Here is a 15420-nt window from a genome sequence, read left to right on the forward strand (position 1 = left end):
AACATTCGCCGTGAAGGCAAACCTTGCCAGGGCGGAACGAGAAAAGAATTAAAAGTTTGTATGAAAGCGGTTTTTCCTTCACGGGATGAAATAGCTTTCTCGCAAAATGTCAGATATCACGTGATCCTGAAACTGAAGAGATGACGAACATTTCCAGTTCACAGGGATGAATGCTTGTTGTGTACCGGATGGAACCGGAACGCTGCAAATGTTAAAAGTGAAGCGACGATTGTTTTCTATTTTTGCTTCGTTTAAACCATTATCCTTTTTTTAAGAGCAAGATATTTAACAGAGAGTATTATTGTATGACATAGAGTAAGTCGGATATCTTGTACGCTTTTTTGAATTGATGGAAATCCAACATGACTGCTACGTGTCGTACAATCGATCGGCAACTATGAAATTTCTTGAAAATAGCGGATTTTTTTTTTTTTTTTTTTTTTTTTTTTGCAGTGTTTGTCCAGTGTTGTCGTCGTTGCATGCTGATTTTCTTGGTTGCCAGTTGCAACTCTTGTGTGATTGGGGGCCGTGGACGTAGGTTATGCATTTATTCTCATTTATTGATAAAAACAGCGTTTTCTTTTTCCGGACACAAATTTAATTTTGAAATGGATCTGGAAGCAAAACTTGACTGGGGTTGGCGAAGGAATGAGCTCCCCAGGTTTTTTTTTTTTCTTTGTCCCCGTCATACTTTTATGTCAAACACAAATAAACAAAAATAGAGTTCAATCGACAAGCCGGACAAATTTTCATTTATTACCAAAAGTCGAAGTTTTCTTTTATTATTGTCAGTCTTTGCTCATGCCAATCTCTGTAATTTTCATGCTTGAAATTTTCCAAGATTCCTGAAACGTATTTCGCAGTATTCAAGATTAAGCCACATTCCTTTTTTTTTATATATATTTTCTTTGTTTTCTGAATACGGACATTAGTTGTCCATCCCATTAGCGTTCAGTCGAAAAAGTTTTTTTCCTAAATAACTCTTACACAAAAAAAAAAAAAAAAAAAAAAAAAGACTTAAAAAAAAAAAAAAAAAAAAATAGATCTCTGATGGTTCGTACTGAACACCTGGCTAAACTAGTATATGTTTTAATCATTGCTTGGTATGATAGACGTCAACATTTTTTGCCGACTGTAATGAAACTTTAATTTGTTATTTATTTCCTTTAATTTGAATCTCTTGTTTACATATTAAAACAACATACTGTGCATTGCGACAAAGACGGAATAGGCGTGATATGATATATACGTATATATATATATATATATATATATATATATATATATATATATATATGTGTGTGTGTGTGTGTGTGTGTGTGTGTGTGTGTGTATGTGTGTGTGTGTGTATATATATATATATATATATATATATATATATATATATATATATATATATATATAAACAAATTCAAAGAAATAGAAAAAACTATTTTTTTAAGAAAGGAGATATCAACATGCTTAGAATATCAGCATACTTAGAAATGTGGGTAAAAGCTAAAATATCATTGTTCGTAAGGCAGACGAAGAAAGTATTATTATTATTATTATTATTATTATTATTATTATTATTATTATTATTATTATTATTATTATTCGTTACATCGCATTTTCCTCCTTCCATTCACAGAAGATAAAAATGAAATGTGCAGTCTGAGCGAGTCGTGCGCGGCGAAGCTGACTCACGCCTGCCCCGAAGACCTGGTCAACCACAACAAGAGGTTCCTGACGAGGGTGTACCCGAATTCTTCTAGAGTCGATTCTTCCAATTACAACCCACAGGATTTCTGGAATTCCGGTTGTCAGATGGGTAAGAATTTTTATATAGTGGACACTTGTATATAGTGACACGCACACATACATACGTATGTGTATTCGAGCTACAAATGTCCTTTAATATCTAATTCGCTCTACCTCGGAATTAATATATTTTCATATATGTAAACCGAAGGGGAATTTTTTAACTGATAATAATTTCGTCCTCTTGTGGGTTCGAACCACCGCTCTGTCCGCCGGGCGGTGGTTCGAACCCACGAGAGGACGAAATTATTATCAGCTAAAAAATTTCCCTTCGGTTTACATATATGAAAATATATTAATTCTGAGGTAGAGCGAATTAGATATTAAAGGACATTTGTAGCTCGAATAATTTATATGAATCACGGGTGATGTGATAATAATTCCTCTATATATATATATATATATATATATATATATAATATATTATTATAATATTATATATATATATAGATATATATATATAAATATATTAATAAAGCCACAAATATCGTTTAGTATCTTACACCGAGAGGGAAGAATTACAATTGATAAGGGGCTCTGTCCCGGCCAGGATTCGATCCTGGTCCTTTGGTTTGGAAACAGTGATAAATGGTCGACTTTCATCACTCAGCTATCAAGCGGGATGGAAGTTGATTATAGATTCTGCTACACACATGCCTGTCGAATTCAGGTTCTGTACTTCAGAATAATGACTGCTGATTGGTAAGTTTGCGGCACTCGGTAATTATGAAAGTTCGTTACTTATACACGACGCGTGACTTTGTTTTTATATTCACAAATAAAAAGCCATGAATATCAAATTTTAGTATCAAATTATTAACTGGTAAGTGTCTCTGCTTTGGCCAGGATTCGAGCTTGGGACTTTGGTTCAGCAACAACGATAAACAGGCGGCTTTGACTCTGACCGCTCGGCTGTCAAAAAGTACATATTCTTATCGAGTTCACGTCCTGTTACAAACTTACCGATCGGCTGCCGTGGTGGAGATGGGTCGATATTGATTCTAAGTACAGAACCTGATTTGCTACTCTATGACAGATACATTTCATTATTTTTGTATTTTATATAGTTTTTGGTATTTTAAGATTTTTGCTCTATTTTCTTGGCATTTCGTAAAAATTTGTTACAGAAAACATTCAGCTATACACATGCCATTGTCTTGGAATGTTTTTGTATTGGTGGTTATGTAGATTTTGCATATCTTTTATTCTGTCATCGTTATTTGTTGAAAATTATCCTTTATATTTCTCTGTAGTTAGTCTACTGATTCTCTGTTCCGGTGGTACCACTAATAATTATCATTGAAGCATTATATACCCTGTTTTAACACTGATTTTATTCTGTTTTTATCTTTATTATATTTTGCAGTTTGCAATCAGGGATTCACTACAAATCCCTAATTCTCTTGACCAGCGGCACTGAAGAACCGCTCTGTGGTGGTCATGTTATTTGCATTTAGATCGGTCTAGCCATGTTACATCGCTCGTATTTTCCACTTTCATTGCTTCATTCGGCCTGACCGATTCTCTCTTCTTCCAGTGGCGTTAAACTTCCAGACTCCAGGGCAGATGATGGACGTGTACGAAGGCAAATTCAGAGCCAACGGCGGATGTGGGTACCTCATCAAACCAGCCGTCATGAGGGAGCATATCTCCGTCTTCTCAGCCAACTCGAGAGAAACCATTCCAGGAGTTGCTCCTCAACTCCTCAAAATTAAAGTATGTTTATTCTCTCTCTCTCTCTCTCTCTCTCTCTCTCTCTCTCTCTCTCTCTCTCTCTCTCTCTCTCTCTCTCTCTCAGACGCTATGGTTATGGAGCATTTAAGGCACTTGTATCAGAAGCTATGATAATAGAGCCTTAAAGGCGCATGTGATTATAATGCGTGTCCACTCATTGAAATCCAGCAAGGCATCTCTCTCTCTCTCTCTCTCTCTCTCTCTCTCTCTCTCTCTCTCTCTCTCTCCGAGGGTCACTGATGATGGAACTTGCTTAAACCGAACTCTGAAATCGCAAAACGTTTATCTCTAACGTCGGTATCATTAATCGGTTTTTACACATTTATTATTATTATTATTATTATTATTATTATTATTATTATTATTATTATTATTTACCGTTGCTTCTGACGGCTTGCCATAAATTGCAGTGTGATGGGTAAAACCGCTTTCTGGCGCACGATGCTGAAAATCCCATTAGATTGCTGATCGGGGTTTTGCCAACATGGGAGGAAAGGAAGGAAGGAAACCTGACCACACACACACGCGCGCACACACACACGTACATCCGGCATCTCATTTTTGAAAGCCGGAATGAAAAGTGAGAGAGATTAGGTTTCCAATTTCTCAAACAAATCCCTCTGGAATGGGTTCCTAAAGATGCCATAACCAAGGTGGCCTCGGGACGGTAATAAAAGTGCCTCTTGTGTTGCAGTATACTATGCAAGTAGGCAAGATGCGACACGAGAGGGGAGAAGGTACACAGCGTCGGTAAAACAGATGACTTTATTGCGTGAAGATGTTCAGCATTTAATTATTGTTGGATTATGATTGCATTTCTTTTTTCTAGTTGAATCTCGTCGTGTTTTATTTTTGCCGAACCTGTATTGTTATCGAGACTTCGTTCTCTTTTTAAATGGATGCAATAACTGATGCTCATGTAAATCTATACCGAAACATGCAGCCTCTTGTGCATTTATATTGCCCATCACTACTCCACTTACACTTTTTTTGTGTATCTTTCTCTCAGAGAATTTTCAGTAAAAAAATACAACCTTAGTGGGATGTATATAACAGTGATGAGTTGTGTAACCCAGGGTTGCATACATCTGTAGGTGCCTGTGTGTTTTTATACTTTGTAATTCCGATGTCCATGTCTAATAAATGTAATAAGACTTACTTCGGACGATTACGTCACCAAGAGGGAAAATTCCTCTCCTTCTTGGTGGTGCATTATTCTGTTAAATGCAACTTTTCCTGTAAGTTATTGTCTAGCGTCACAGAAGTCCATTATCTTTGATGAATGGCCGAATTTATGGAATAATGAGCCTGTCTGTAACAAAGCCGATTAAACCCTGTTTAAGGTTACGTCATTCTTTTTTTTAAGAGAGCTCTCAATTGAATATTTTGGACTCATATTCAAAGATTTAACACCTCTATGACCCATGGATAAATTTTGATATATAACCTACGTGTGTAAGTCGACATCATTAGTGAAATGAGTCTTACAAAAATTGTCAGAATATTCAGTCTTTGCCGAATTACTAATTTCTAAGAACCAGTATTTTGTTGTGTAGATTATAATTATAACTCCAAGAACCAACTTTCCTGAATAGGCACATTAAAGTTAATAATTGTGGTATTGTGGCCTTTGGTATATCTGGTTAACTATTGATAATGGTGTAAGTAAGGCAGTAATCAGCAGTAGCGTCCAGGAATAAAATCACTCGTCCAAAAGTTATATACACGGGTGGCCTGTTTTTCTCTAAGCCTCAAATCCATTTCCAGGTGATAAGTGGGCAGTGTCTTCCTAAGCCTAGAGGGTCGACGGCAACGAAAGCAGGCTTCATAGATCCTTACGTTGTCATTCAAGTCTTTGGCATCCCTGCGGATTGCACAGGTAAGATAGCTTTTTAGCCTTGTTTATACGTATATGTTTTTCGAGGATTTTCAATGCTAACAGTTGTAGAAGACGTTTGTCGCCATCTCCAGTTGTTGTAAATGCATCGATTCCTTCCCATTCGGTATTTTCAATATTTCGTGCTTGACTTAAGGAAAATTTACATATTAGCGTTTCAAGAATAATTCCCAGTTCACATCCACTCCCTCCCCAGCAAACGGTTTTGGGCACATTGCATATCTAAAAGCTAGGGTATCTCAAATAACAGGAAACCCTTTTCACACTCACCCAAGTTTGAAAAGCATTTCCCATTCATTCTGAGCGGAAGGTTTCTCGTTTCTTTATTGAGTATTCATTTCATATTACTTTTTTCTCATTCTGGCAGAATTCTGCCGTCTTTTGTCCCAATCGCCTACTACTCTATTTCCTTGTACTTTCACGTGGACAAGACCAGTTAATATTAATCGTTAACCTCCTCATTTGGTCGACCTTAATACTTCGTTTTTTTTTTCTCATACTTCTCCATCCAACCTCTGATCATAGTTAGTACTATGATTTATCTCGTAGTATACTTTTCCCCCGGCTCTTTCCTCCCTTTCTTTCTCATAATCAGTTATGAAATGATTTAATAGGACTTGCTGGATTCGGGACTCGAACTAGACTTCGGAAATTTACAGCCAGTCGAGTCACGTCAGTCTCTCATACAAATCTAAAAACAGCAAAAATATGAACCCCTGAATTCTTGCTTGTAGTACCATTCGGTATAGCATAAACCCACAATGTGCATGAAACTTGATTTTGAGGCAGACAATTTTAGACATAGTACCATAGCGATCATAGATAAGGCAGGAAGTTAGGAACTCATTCAGCATATTATTCATATTACCAGATTAAGGGTAAATAATTCTAGTGTATATTAGTGCAGACTTTTACAATTAACTACACAAAAGTTACTTTTAATGCAGTTTGTGCTGATGAATGCATAGGAAGTTGTCAGTTCATTGAATTACATGAATAGTTTTTATATCATTAAAACATGCTATGACTTTTTGTACATTAGTGATGTTTAAATTTCTTTAGGGAAATTTGTTTTCTTAAGATGCACAAAACCATTAAAAATATTAATAAAAAATCTCGTAACTAACTGGGCTTATAAATTAATATATCAAGACAGTAATGAAAATTATTTGTTTCAATATCGGATTGGCCAGCTTTTAAGGTATTTGACAGTGAGCATATTTATTTATATACTATAATATGTACACTATTATGCTCACTTCAGATCATTAACTTTCCGGTTTTCTCACCTTTAGTTTAATTTTGTCTTTCTCACTTGTTTGTCTTTTTTTTTCGCCCTAAATTTACTTGTCTTTTCTCGCCATTAATTTATTTGCCTTTTTCTCGCCGTAATTTATTGGTCTTCCTCAATATATGGTATTAATAAATTAAAACCAACTATGATACTATGTAGCGCGTCCAGTTTTGTGTAGCTAAATACAGAGTATTAAAAGCTTCCTTGGTATCGGGTTTGTAAACTGTTTATTATTAATTTCAACGAAAATAAACGTTCTCACAGTTGTACTTGAGTCTTGAATTAGTGTCGCTGCCTGTCATTGTCGCGTAGCGACTAGCTACATTGATGTAGGTGCACTCTCACTGCACTCCACACAACTTAAGAAGTTGGTCTTCGGCGGTCAATTTTCTCATTCCGTTTATTTTATCTGAGTGATTACTGATTGATAAACTGTAGACTTTCGGTTAATACATAGAAAATTGTATTAATCTGGTTATGACGCATGTGTATACTAGAGTAACTCAAGGACTCTTGAATCAAGTAAGGCTTTTGGTGACCATATAGCTTAACTTATGACACAGGGGATGACAGATGGGACAAGGTCACGAGGTAGATTCTTTCCATGTAGGAAGCAGTTGTTGCCAACTTGCCATCCGAGTTCATTGCAGGACCACCACGGCACTCACTATGGAAAGCAGGGGATCCTCTTGCAAGTTGCGTTAGCCTAATCACTGTGTAGTTAGGTTCGCGGTTCGCGTACAATTGTTGCAGATTACTTTGAGAAATAATTGTTAAGTTTAAATAGGCGCTTAGGTAGCCCATAGGTACCCTTTGAATGACCATTTATATATCCTAATAGATCTGCCACTAGGTTAGTTTTTTTTATTGTGGAGACTAGGTCAGTTCTTTCAAATATTTTGAACATCCAGTTTTGATTGCTTGATTAATCATAACACTTATTGTAAACATCATTCTAGTTCAAACAACACAGGAGGGGTAAGCCTGTTACACTGTTAATATTTCACAGCTTCGTAAGTTATGTCTTAGTGTATGGTAGTTGCTATAGCCCATTCTTATTCTTGGTATATTTCGTTAGGAATAAATTTCAGGTGTAGCCCCTGGGCTGTGTTATAGGCTAACACCCTGCCTGAAATTAGGCTGTTTCTTAATTACATTTTTTATTTACCTCGACATTAGGTGTGTATCAAAAGCATGCCAATCATGCCTTATGAAAAATTTATTTATAGAAACTATAGAAGTTAAATATTTATTCTGTACGGATTTCAACGCTGTCTAAAACAGTATGGTAAATGATTTGTAAAAAAAATTATCTGTGCAAGTTACCCACTACAAATGTTTTTATTCGTGATTTAAGGACTATGTACTATGCATATGGTGATTTGAAAATCTATGACCTCAAATTATTCCATTTCCAATGGCAAATATGTGCTGCAGATGTGCTCATAATTCCACAAATTGAATATTTTGGGGACGTAGTGGACGTAAAGATATTAAGGATATGAAATGGGTAACATCTCATTTATTCGACATAAAGCCAACAGTACAACATAGTGCTATCCCATTTCCATCTCCCACACATTATAGTTGTAGGAGGCTAATACCTTTCTACCTCTCACAAGCTTCAAGCAGCTATTGAATTGAAAGTTTTGTTTGTTTTCAAGCCATATTTACAAGAAGCATTGGAAAGTCATATAGCATAGAATTATTGTTGTAAGATACACAAAACTTTGAATTGACCAAAAATATATATACTGTAGTATGTCATTCTTTTTCTGAAAAAGGAAGTTCTGCTAAAAACACACAAACTGAATTAGGCAGTCATGCTCACTGTATATTTTAATCATTGTACAATCATTGCCTAAAATCACTTATTTTATTCCAGAGGCTAAAACGAGAACCGTAAGCAACGATGGTAGTTTTCCCATCTTTGATGAGAGTTTCGAGTTTCATATAAATCTACCAGAATTGGCACTTGTTAGATTTGTCGTTCTTGATGATGAGTACATCGGCGATGACTTTGTGGGGCAGTGTACCATTCCTTTTGAATGCATACAGACAGGTAATCAAGATATTTTTATGCAATTTTATAGTAAAATAACAGAATATTGTTAGACATACTCATTTACATTACTGTATTATTGTTGACAGGTATAATAATAAAACTCAGTCATATGGTGCATTTCTGGTGACAATTTTCACTTATTTAGCTTTTATTTCTGCACTTAATTAGTAATCAATTCTTCAAGTGTAGTCTCAGTGTTTTTTTTCATTTTTCATTTAACTGGCTGATGAAAACAAGTATGAAATAACAAATTCCTCAACTAATGTCTTCTTTACTCAGGGTACCGGCATGTACGGTTATTATCCAGTATGGGAGAACCAATAGACAATGCTACTCTGTTTGTTCATGTCTCGATTACCAACAAAAAAGGTGGAGGGGTAAGTCATTATTGTTATTATTTTTATCAGCTTACACCTACCATTAATAATAATAATGTTAATAGTAAGATGGCTAGTCCCTACCGTAGGGATGTCACATACTCTCTTGAAGTCAGACATATACTTAAATAAAGGGCAATGGTGAGTGAGATGGCCTTTTGCCTAAATGTGGAGTTATACAGATTTACATGTGAAAAAAGATAAGGGTGTCAAAACTTTAAAAAGGCTACTAAGCTTTCATAGTTCTTAAGTGAACATTTACTTTCACTCAAGATTTCAGTTTTGGAAATAAGATTATTTCAAAAACTAATAAATTCAGTATAAAGTTGCCCAGAGTTCGAAGCTAGTGTATCTTATATAGAATAGAATTTGTTTTAAGAATAAAGTTTGTGTGATATGTTAAGGTTGTAAACAAGTATATATGATATTCTATATTCATAAAGTGAAGAATGACTTAAATTAGTTAATCAAGCATACCCTAATGTCAGAGGCAGACTTCTTTCATAAATTGGCCCAAACTTTCAAGGAGAGCACCAACCCATATTGATAAGAAAAACCTGATAAATGTTCAACACACGTGATGCTTTGATTAAAATTCTGTGATACATGATAGCTAAATGGTCATAGTCCACTTTTATCATTGTATCTAAACCAAAGGCCCAGGTTTGATTCCTGGCCTGGGTTAGATACACTTATCAGTTAAAGTTCCCCTTGGATGTCAATTATTTCCAAGGTTTAGTGAATTGGATGATACGTAATGATATTTATGAATATAAAAAAGTTGTGTATGTTAAACTGACAAACATTTATGGTTTGCCAAGAGTTGCAAATTTACTACCTCAGTTATTGTTTACCCTTTGTTGATGTGGTATCTACCACCTGGCAAAAGAATACACATTGAGGTGTCACACCAAGGGTTATCAGTATATATTGGTATCAGGAATGGGTATTTGTGCCCTGATCCATCAGGTAATTTCATGGTAGAGCCCATATTATCTTTCAAGAGACCCCTCTCATGCAAAATCTGAGGCAGTACCCATGGGTCCTCTGGATTCATAGGAGAAAGCTCAGTGGGTTCAACTGGAGCATTTGCTCTTGGCTCCATTGTAAATCTGGCCACAGGAAATAGAAGTGTGTGGCCCCTCTTCCCTTTAACCCTAAACTCATAGTTATTTTGCTTAATCGTTAATCCAGAGCTGCTGTTAAGCTTTAGTATTTTATAATGAAAGCTACTTTTGCCAAACTAAATTAAAGTATCACTTATATAAACTATATATTGGGTGGTACAATATTTTAACTTATTAGTTATGTACAATTTTCCATTTGTAGGCTAGCATATTTTTTATAATAAAAGCTAGCCAATTAAAAACTAAATAAAAATAATGCTTAGTATATAAGTTGTATTGGGTGGTACTGTATTTAAAGGTATGCATTACCGAGCTAATAGTGCTCACTTTATGTAGATGTCCATTGGCTTTTGAAACTTGCCTAACAAATCAACTCTAAAGTACTACTGTATAAGCTGTTGAGTCATACTATACATACTTCCATTTATCTTGAAGTACCAGTATTACAAAGTGTACAGGATTATAGGTCCAGTGTTTACACTAGTAACTAATACAATGTCATTGAAACTTGTACTTTGGTATACATAGTAATTGTATGCTGCTGTAGCATTACCATATTCATGAGTCAGAACAACTTTTAAGCTGAGTGTACCAACACAAATGCACTTTACAACCCTGGATTATTCTATATTTGCAGCTGATAATTTTGAGTTAATGTAACTTAGTCCAGAGTCTTTTAAGCAGAGATGCAGTATTAAGAGTAAAACATCAAAACAGGAAGAGGAGTTGAGAGCAGAATTACATTTTCAATAAAAGCCAACCCATTAATAGTAATCATATAGTCATACTTTGATATATTCAGATTATATCATTACTATTCCTTATATAGGGTGAAATCAAATCATAGAGAATTTCCAAAACCTGCACCAAATCATTCTGTTATTTAACAATTCTCCTTTTTGCCAGAAGCCCCAGAGGGGTAGACGGACTGATAAAATACAAGCAGACATCAAACCTATAGGACTAAGGGCAGCTGATGATATGTTTAAGGTAAGAATTATCCATCTGGTCATCCTTTTTATATCAGGTTACAGTATTACAAAAACTAAGATCTAGAGTGGGGGAAATTTTGTTTTAGTACTCAAAGTAAAAGAAATTTAAATTGATGCTACAGGATTTGTAATTCCCAGTTAGATACAGTATGAGAAATATGTGAATTATAATTTTAGGAGGCTTTGTCTCAAAGTGAATTTCGAAACACATTACAAACATTCTCAAACCAGTATCTTTGTACATTTTATTATGGTGCTCTAAAAATTATTACATTTTGTAAGCAGAGTATCCCAAACCTTTTAAATGCATCTCTCAAGTGTTGAATTGTTGTAAGATTTATGTTTAAGGAAATTTTTTTATGAAACTTTTTAAAACTTTTTAGACCATTTGGAAATTAGATACATCAATTTATGAGCGTGCGATGTTGCAGTTACAAAATGTTCAGTGTTTATTGCAGGGTCCTTTTTAAAAATATTCGTACCAATTTTTATTCAAGTTGCCTCAAGAGTGTTGTTAGTCTTTGTTCCTAATGTCAGTATATATTGTACTCTGGGAATTATACTGGCAGATGCCTTCTCAGGTTAGTGTTATTACCCATTTACCATTTTATTACTCATTGGATTTTATAGAACATTTTTAATTTTTTTTTCCAATAGTTACTTCGCCATGTACGTAGTGATAAAGTTTGATATCCACTATATTTGAAGTGGGATTAAAAATTAATATCAGTCTTGAAATGTAATTAGTGTTTGTGGTTTTTAGTACATGCCAAGAACAGTTGAAAATATTAGTAAAATATGTTAGTACGTATTGGAATCTCATAGCTATGATAGGTTCCTTAAAATTAAATTGGTATAAACAGTACTAAGGTTACTTAACTGCCGAGTCTTAAATTTTTCATGTGCACAGCTTTCAGATTGTGATTATAAAGATGAAAATACACTAGGGATATAATCTGTTATTTTTAACTTTTATCAGTACGCTTTCCATACAATGGAATTTGGGTAATTTTCTTTTTGGGTTATTTCTAATCATTATTTAAGTTCACCACATTACAGTGAAGTGGTAATTTTAAACATACACTTACTTTACAGTATTTAAAAATAACATAAGTAACTACAGTAAATGCTGCATAGACAAATAATAATTCTGCTATTAACACAAAAAGGCTTTAACCATCCTTGTTGCATATATGGCTTGAATGTCATATCTTACCTTGTCCTTATACATCATTTAACAATTAATTCAGCATTGCCAGTTTGCAAGCCATAAAAGAATTGTGTTAGAATTAGGTTGAAAATAAATGTGAAAGTCCTGAAGTGATATACAGCACAGTATGTTTTAAATTAGAAAAAGCTAGATCGTGTATTTCTTATCCATAATAAAGCATTTGTTTTCTCAAAATGTTAAACCCGCAAATACATGAATTTTGTTTGTACATAATACTGTATTAATGTTGGGATATTTCATAGAAAAAAATTTATTTTTAACACCAGTTTCTTATGACAACAGGAGGCAGCAACTTGGCTAGTGGAAGCAGAATTTGAGCAAAACAAAGTAGAATTAGCATGGTCTGACTTACAAGATGAATGTGGCCTTGGACATACTGCCAACATGAAACAGTGCCTGAAAGTAGCAATATCTCGATATATGACCCATCCTGACATCAGCGGTCTTTCAATACAAGAAGAAAACGGTGTAAGTACATTGCTTAGAGGTAGTGCCGAGTCTATTTCTTTTTTTAATGTTTTTGAAGGCCTTTAATTCCAGTTTCAAAAGTGCCCATGATGTTTACAGCTAACACTGGAACTGTATTCTAGTATTTTTTTAAAGCTTATGTTGAATTTTAAATGGTTTAAACATAGATAATATTTAGCTTTATTGAAAGGCAATACAATATAGCACTGCATAAACTATGTTGGGATATTAAAAATCAGCGCTTTTGCAGATTCCTTTTCTTAGGAGTTCTCAGCCTGGCCCCCTTCCATCTCATCTACATAGATTAGAAACTGCAGTAGAAAAGGTAAGCAGAATTCTCTTGCTGAAGAAGATAGTTTTGCATTATTTAAATGGCTGAGTGCGGTACCTTTGTACAGTATGTAATGGTATACATATGTTGAAAATGTACCGTATTTAGTGGTGTGAAACTACATAGTACTTTTGAATAAAATACACAGAATTGTTGAATAAACAGTATATTCAGAAAGTAAAGAAAATTGTGTCCAAAGTTTTGGAGTCTTTTACGAAATATTTTAGAAAAGGTTGGGTATTTTTATTACTTGTGTTTTCCACCCTAATTGTGGTGATGAAGCATTTTAGTGTTTTTTTATTGCAGGTTGCCAAACTGCTCTTCTTGTCAGTCTGGTGATATCTGATGTAGTTTTTCATTTGCAATTTTTGGGGTAATGCATATCTTGCCCAAGATCAGCTCTGAGAGAGGTTATTAACCTGTCAGTCAATGTTGGTACTAATTATTATTATTATACAGAATTCGTTTATCCAGACCTCTGAGCCTCTTCTTGGGCTGGTCATGTAAGTACTAAGCAGAAGCATTTCTTCACTAAGTGGTAATACTCAGATTGGCTCAAAGAAGTGTAAATTGACAATGAATAAAAGGATATCATGCAATTTAAAAATTGTTACAGTAGTATCCAAGATAGAATTTACCAATAAGCCTTATTAGAATTACTCCCCCTCTCTCTTTGTGTAGGCATGCATTGTCAAGATTTTTGAGACATGTTAGTTAAAGTTTCTTCCATGATTTTTGTGACATTTTCTAAAGTTGTTTAGGTGAACTTGCGTACTAACTGGTACTATGTGACTGATTGGGCCATTATATGCTCTCAAGTTGGACTTTGAAATTATACCATATATTGTATACCACAAAAATTATACCATATACTGTTACCATTCCTTGAGAAATTCTTAAAACTTAACATCAGCATTTGGGATCTAAAACTGTGCAAATGGCATTTGGAGATTAACAGGATTCATATAGTTGAACCAAGGAAATTTACAGGAGTATATGTATGTGTATATACTAGTTGTTTCATTACAGTCCATTATTCATGTATCTGCCTTTAATCACAGCCTTCAAATTTCCCTGGTTCACCGGTCTTTTGTCTTGACAGACAGGAGGAAATCATACAAATCATGATCCCTGTGAATACTCTGGTGTGCCTTTACCAGTAACCTCACATTACATGAGGCTGCATTGTGATTCTCAGGTACAAATGGTCGTTAAGATTATAACCTATATGTTTGTTGTGATAGGTTGTTCTGGTACTTGTTAATAATCTTTCTCTCATTATTTTATTCCAATCATAATTCTTGTCAGACTTTTATCACAATGTTTTCAATAAGTGATGAAAAAAATTAATTCTGCAATCATTAGGTACTTTGCAGTTGGTGTTGACAATTGGAGTACCAACGTTGCCAGAATCAGCTAGTTTAAAAAGTTACTGCAAGATGATTATCTGTGGTAGTAACTGAGCTGAGCCATTCAGTGATGAATATTGTAATTGCCAAAAAAATTAAGCAAGCCTTTTGAGTCTGCTGTGGGTTCAGATGATACTTCTGCAATAAACTGCTACTAATAATGTCTGACAGATAACAGACTGGTGAACAAGGGAATATTTGGGCCAGGAATATATGCTTTATTCATGTTCAGTGGTTTTGTGATAAAAGTCTAAAAATTCTTGTAACTACATAAACCAAGCATCTAACCAGGCATCATTCCTTATCAGTGAAATTTATTTTGACAGGTTTTGTTAGAAATTCATCACTTCTTAGCTCATGGAGATAAGCTTCATTCAACCCTTGAAAGTAAACTGCAACCTACCTTTGCTCTGTATGATAATTTGGAGAACCTTCTCTCCTCCAATGGTATTAAAGGCAAGAAGGCAAACCGTGCAATGGAAAATTATGCATGGAATGTCCGAATCATCCGAGGTCAGCTGGACAGGCTTGTGGCGCTCAAAAAGAAATGCAGAATGGCGATGGAACAGGTTGGTATTATAAGCAAAATACTATTGCTAAGGTTGTGACCTCAAAGAAAAAAAAATTTGCTATTTGGTATTTTAATTATCAGCTGTTTCTGATTTTTAGTTTCAGATGGCAACTAAAATGAAATA

At 34.6% G+C, this 15420-nt stretch overlaps 1 protein-coding gene across 6 annotated transcripts in view; it reads left to right on the forward strand.

Annotated features, from left to right (window-relative positions):
• The window catches only part of LOC135222946 (inactive phospholipase C-like protein 2), a 658580-nt gene that overhangs the window by 630730 nt on the left and 12430 nt on the right, over nt 1–15420 (forward strand). For 5 of the 6 annotated variants that reach the window (XM_064261397.1, XM_064261392.1, XM_064261394.1 and 2 more), the window contains 9 exons: nt 1631–1810; nt 3338–3516; nt 5302–5413; nt 8611–8787; nt 9070–9167; nt 11201–11284; nt 12800–12985; nt 13236–13310; nt 15052–15294. In XM_064261397.1, the coding sequence (XP_064117467.1) occupies nt 1631–1810; nt 3338–3516; nt 5302–5413; nt 8611–8787; nt 9070–9167; nt 11201–11284; nt 12800–12985; nt 13236–13310; nt 15052–15294 (1334 nt within the window). The remainder of the gene's footprint in view (nt 1–1630; nt 1811–3337; nt 3517–5301; nt 5414–8610; nt 8788–9069; nt 9168–11200; nt 11285–12799; nt 12986–13235; nt 13311–15051; nt 15295–15420) is intronic. The other variant, XM_064261395.1, reaches the window with a different exon arrangement.

This window comes from Macrobrachium nipponense, chromosome 8, assembly GCF_015104395.2.
Source record: "Macrobrachium nipponense isolate FS-2020 chromosome 8, ASM1510439v2, whole genome shotgun sequence".
NCBI classification, from domain to species: Eukaryota; Metazoa; Arthropoda; class Malacostraca; order Decapoda; family Palaemonidae; genus Macrobrachium; species Macrobrachium nipponense.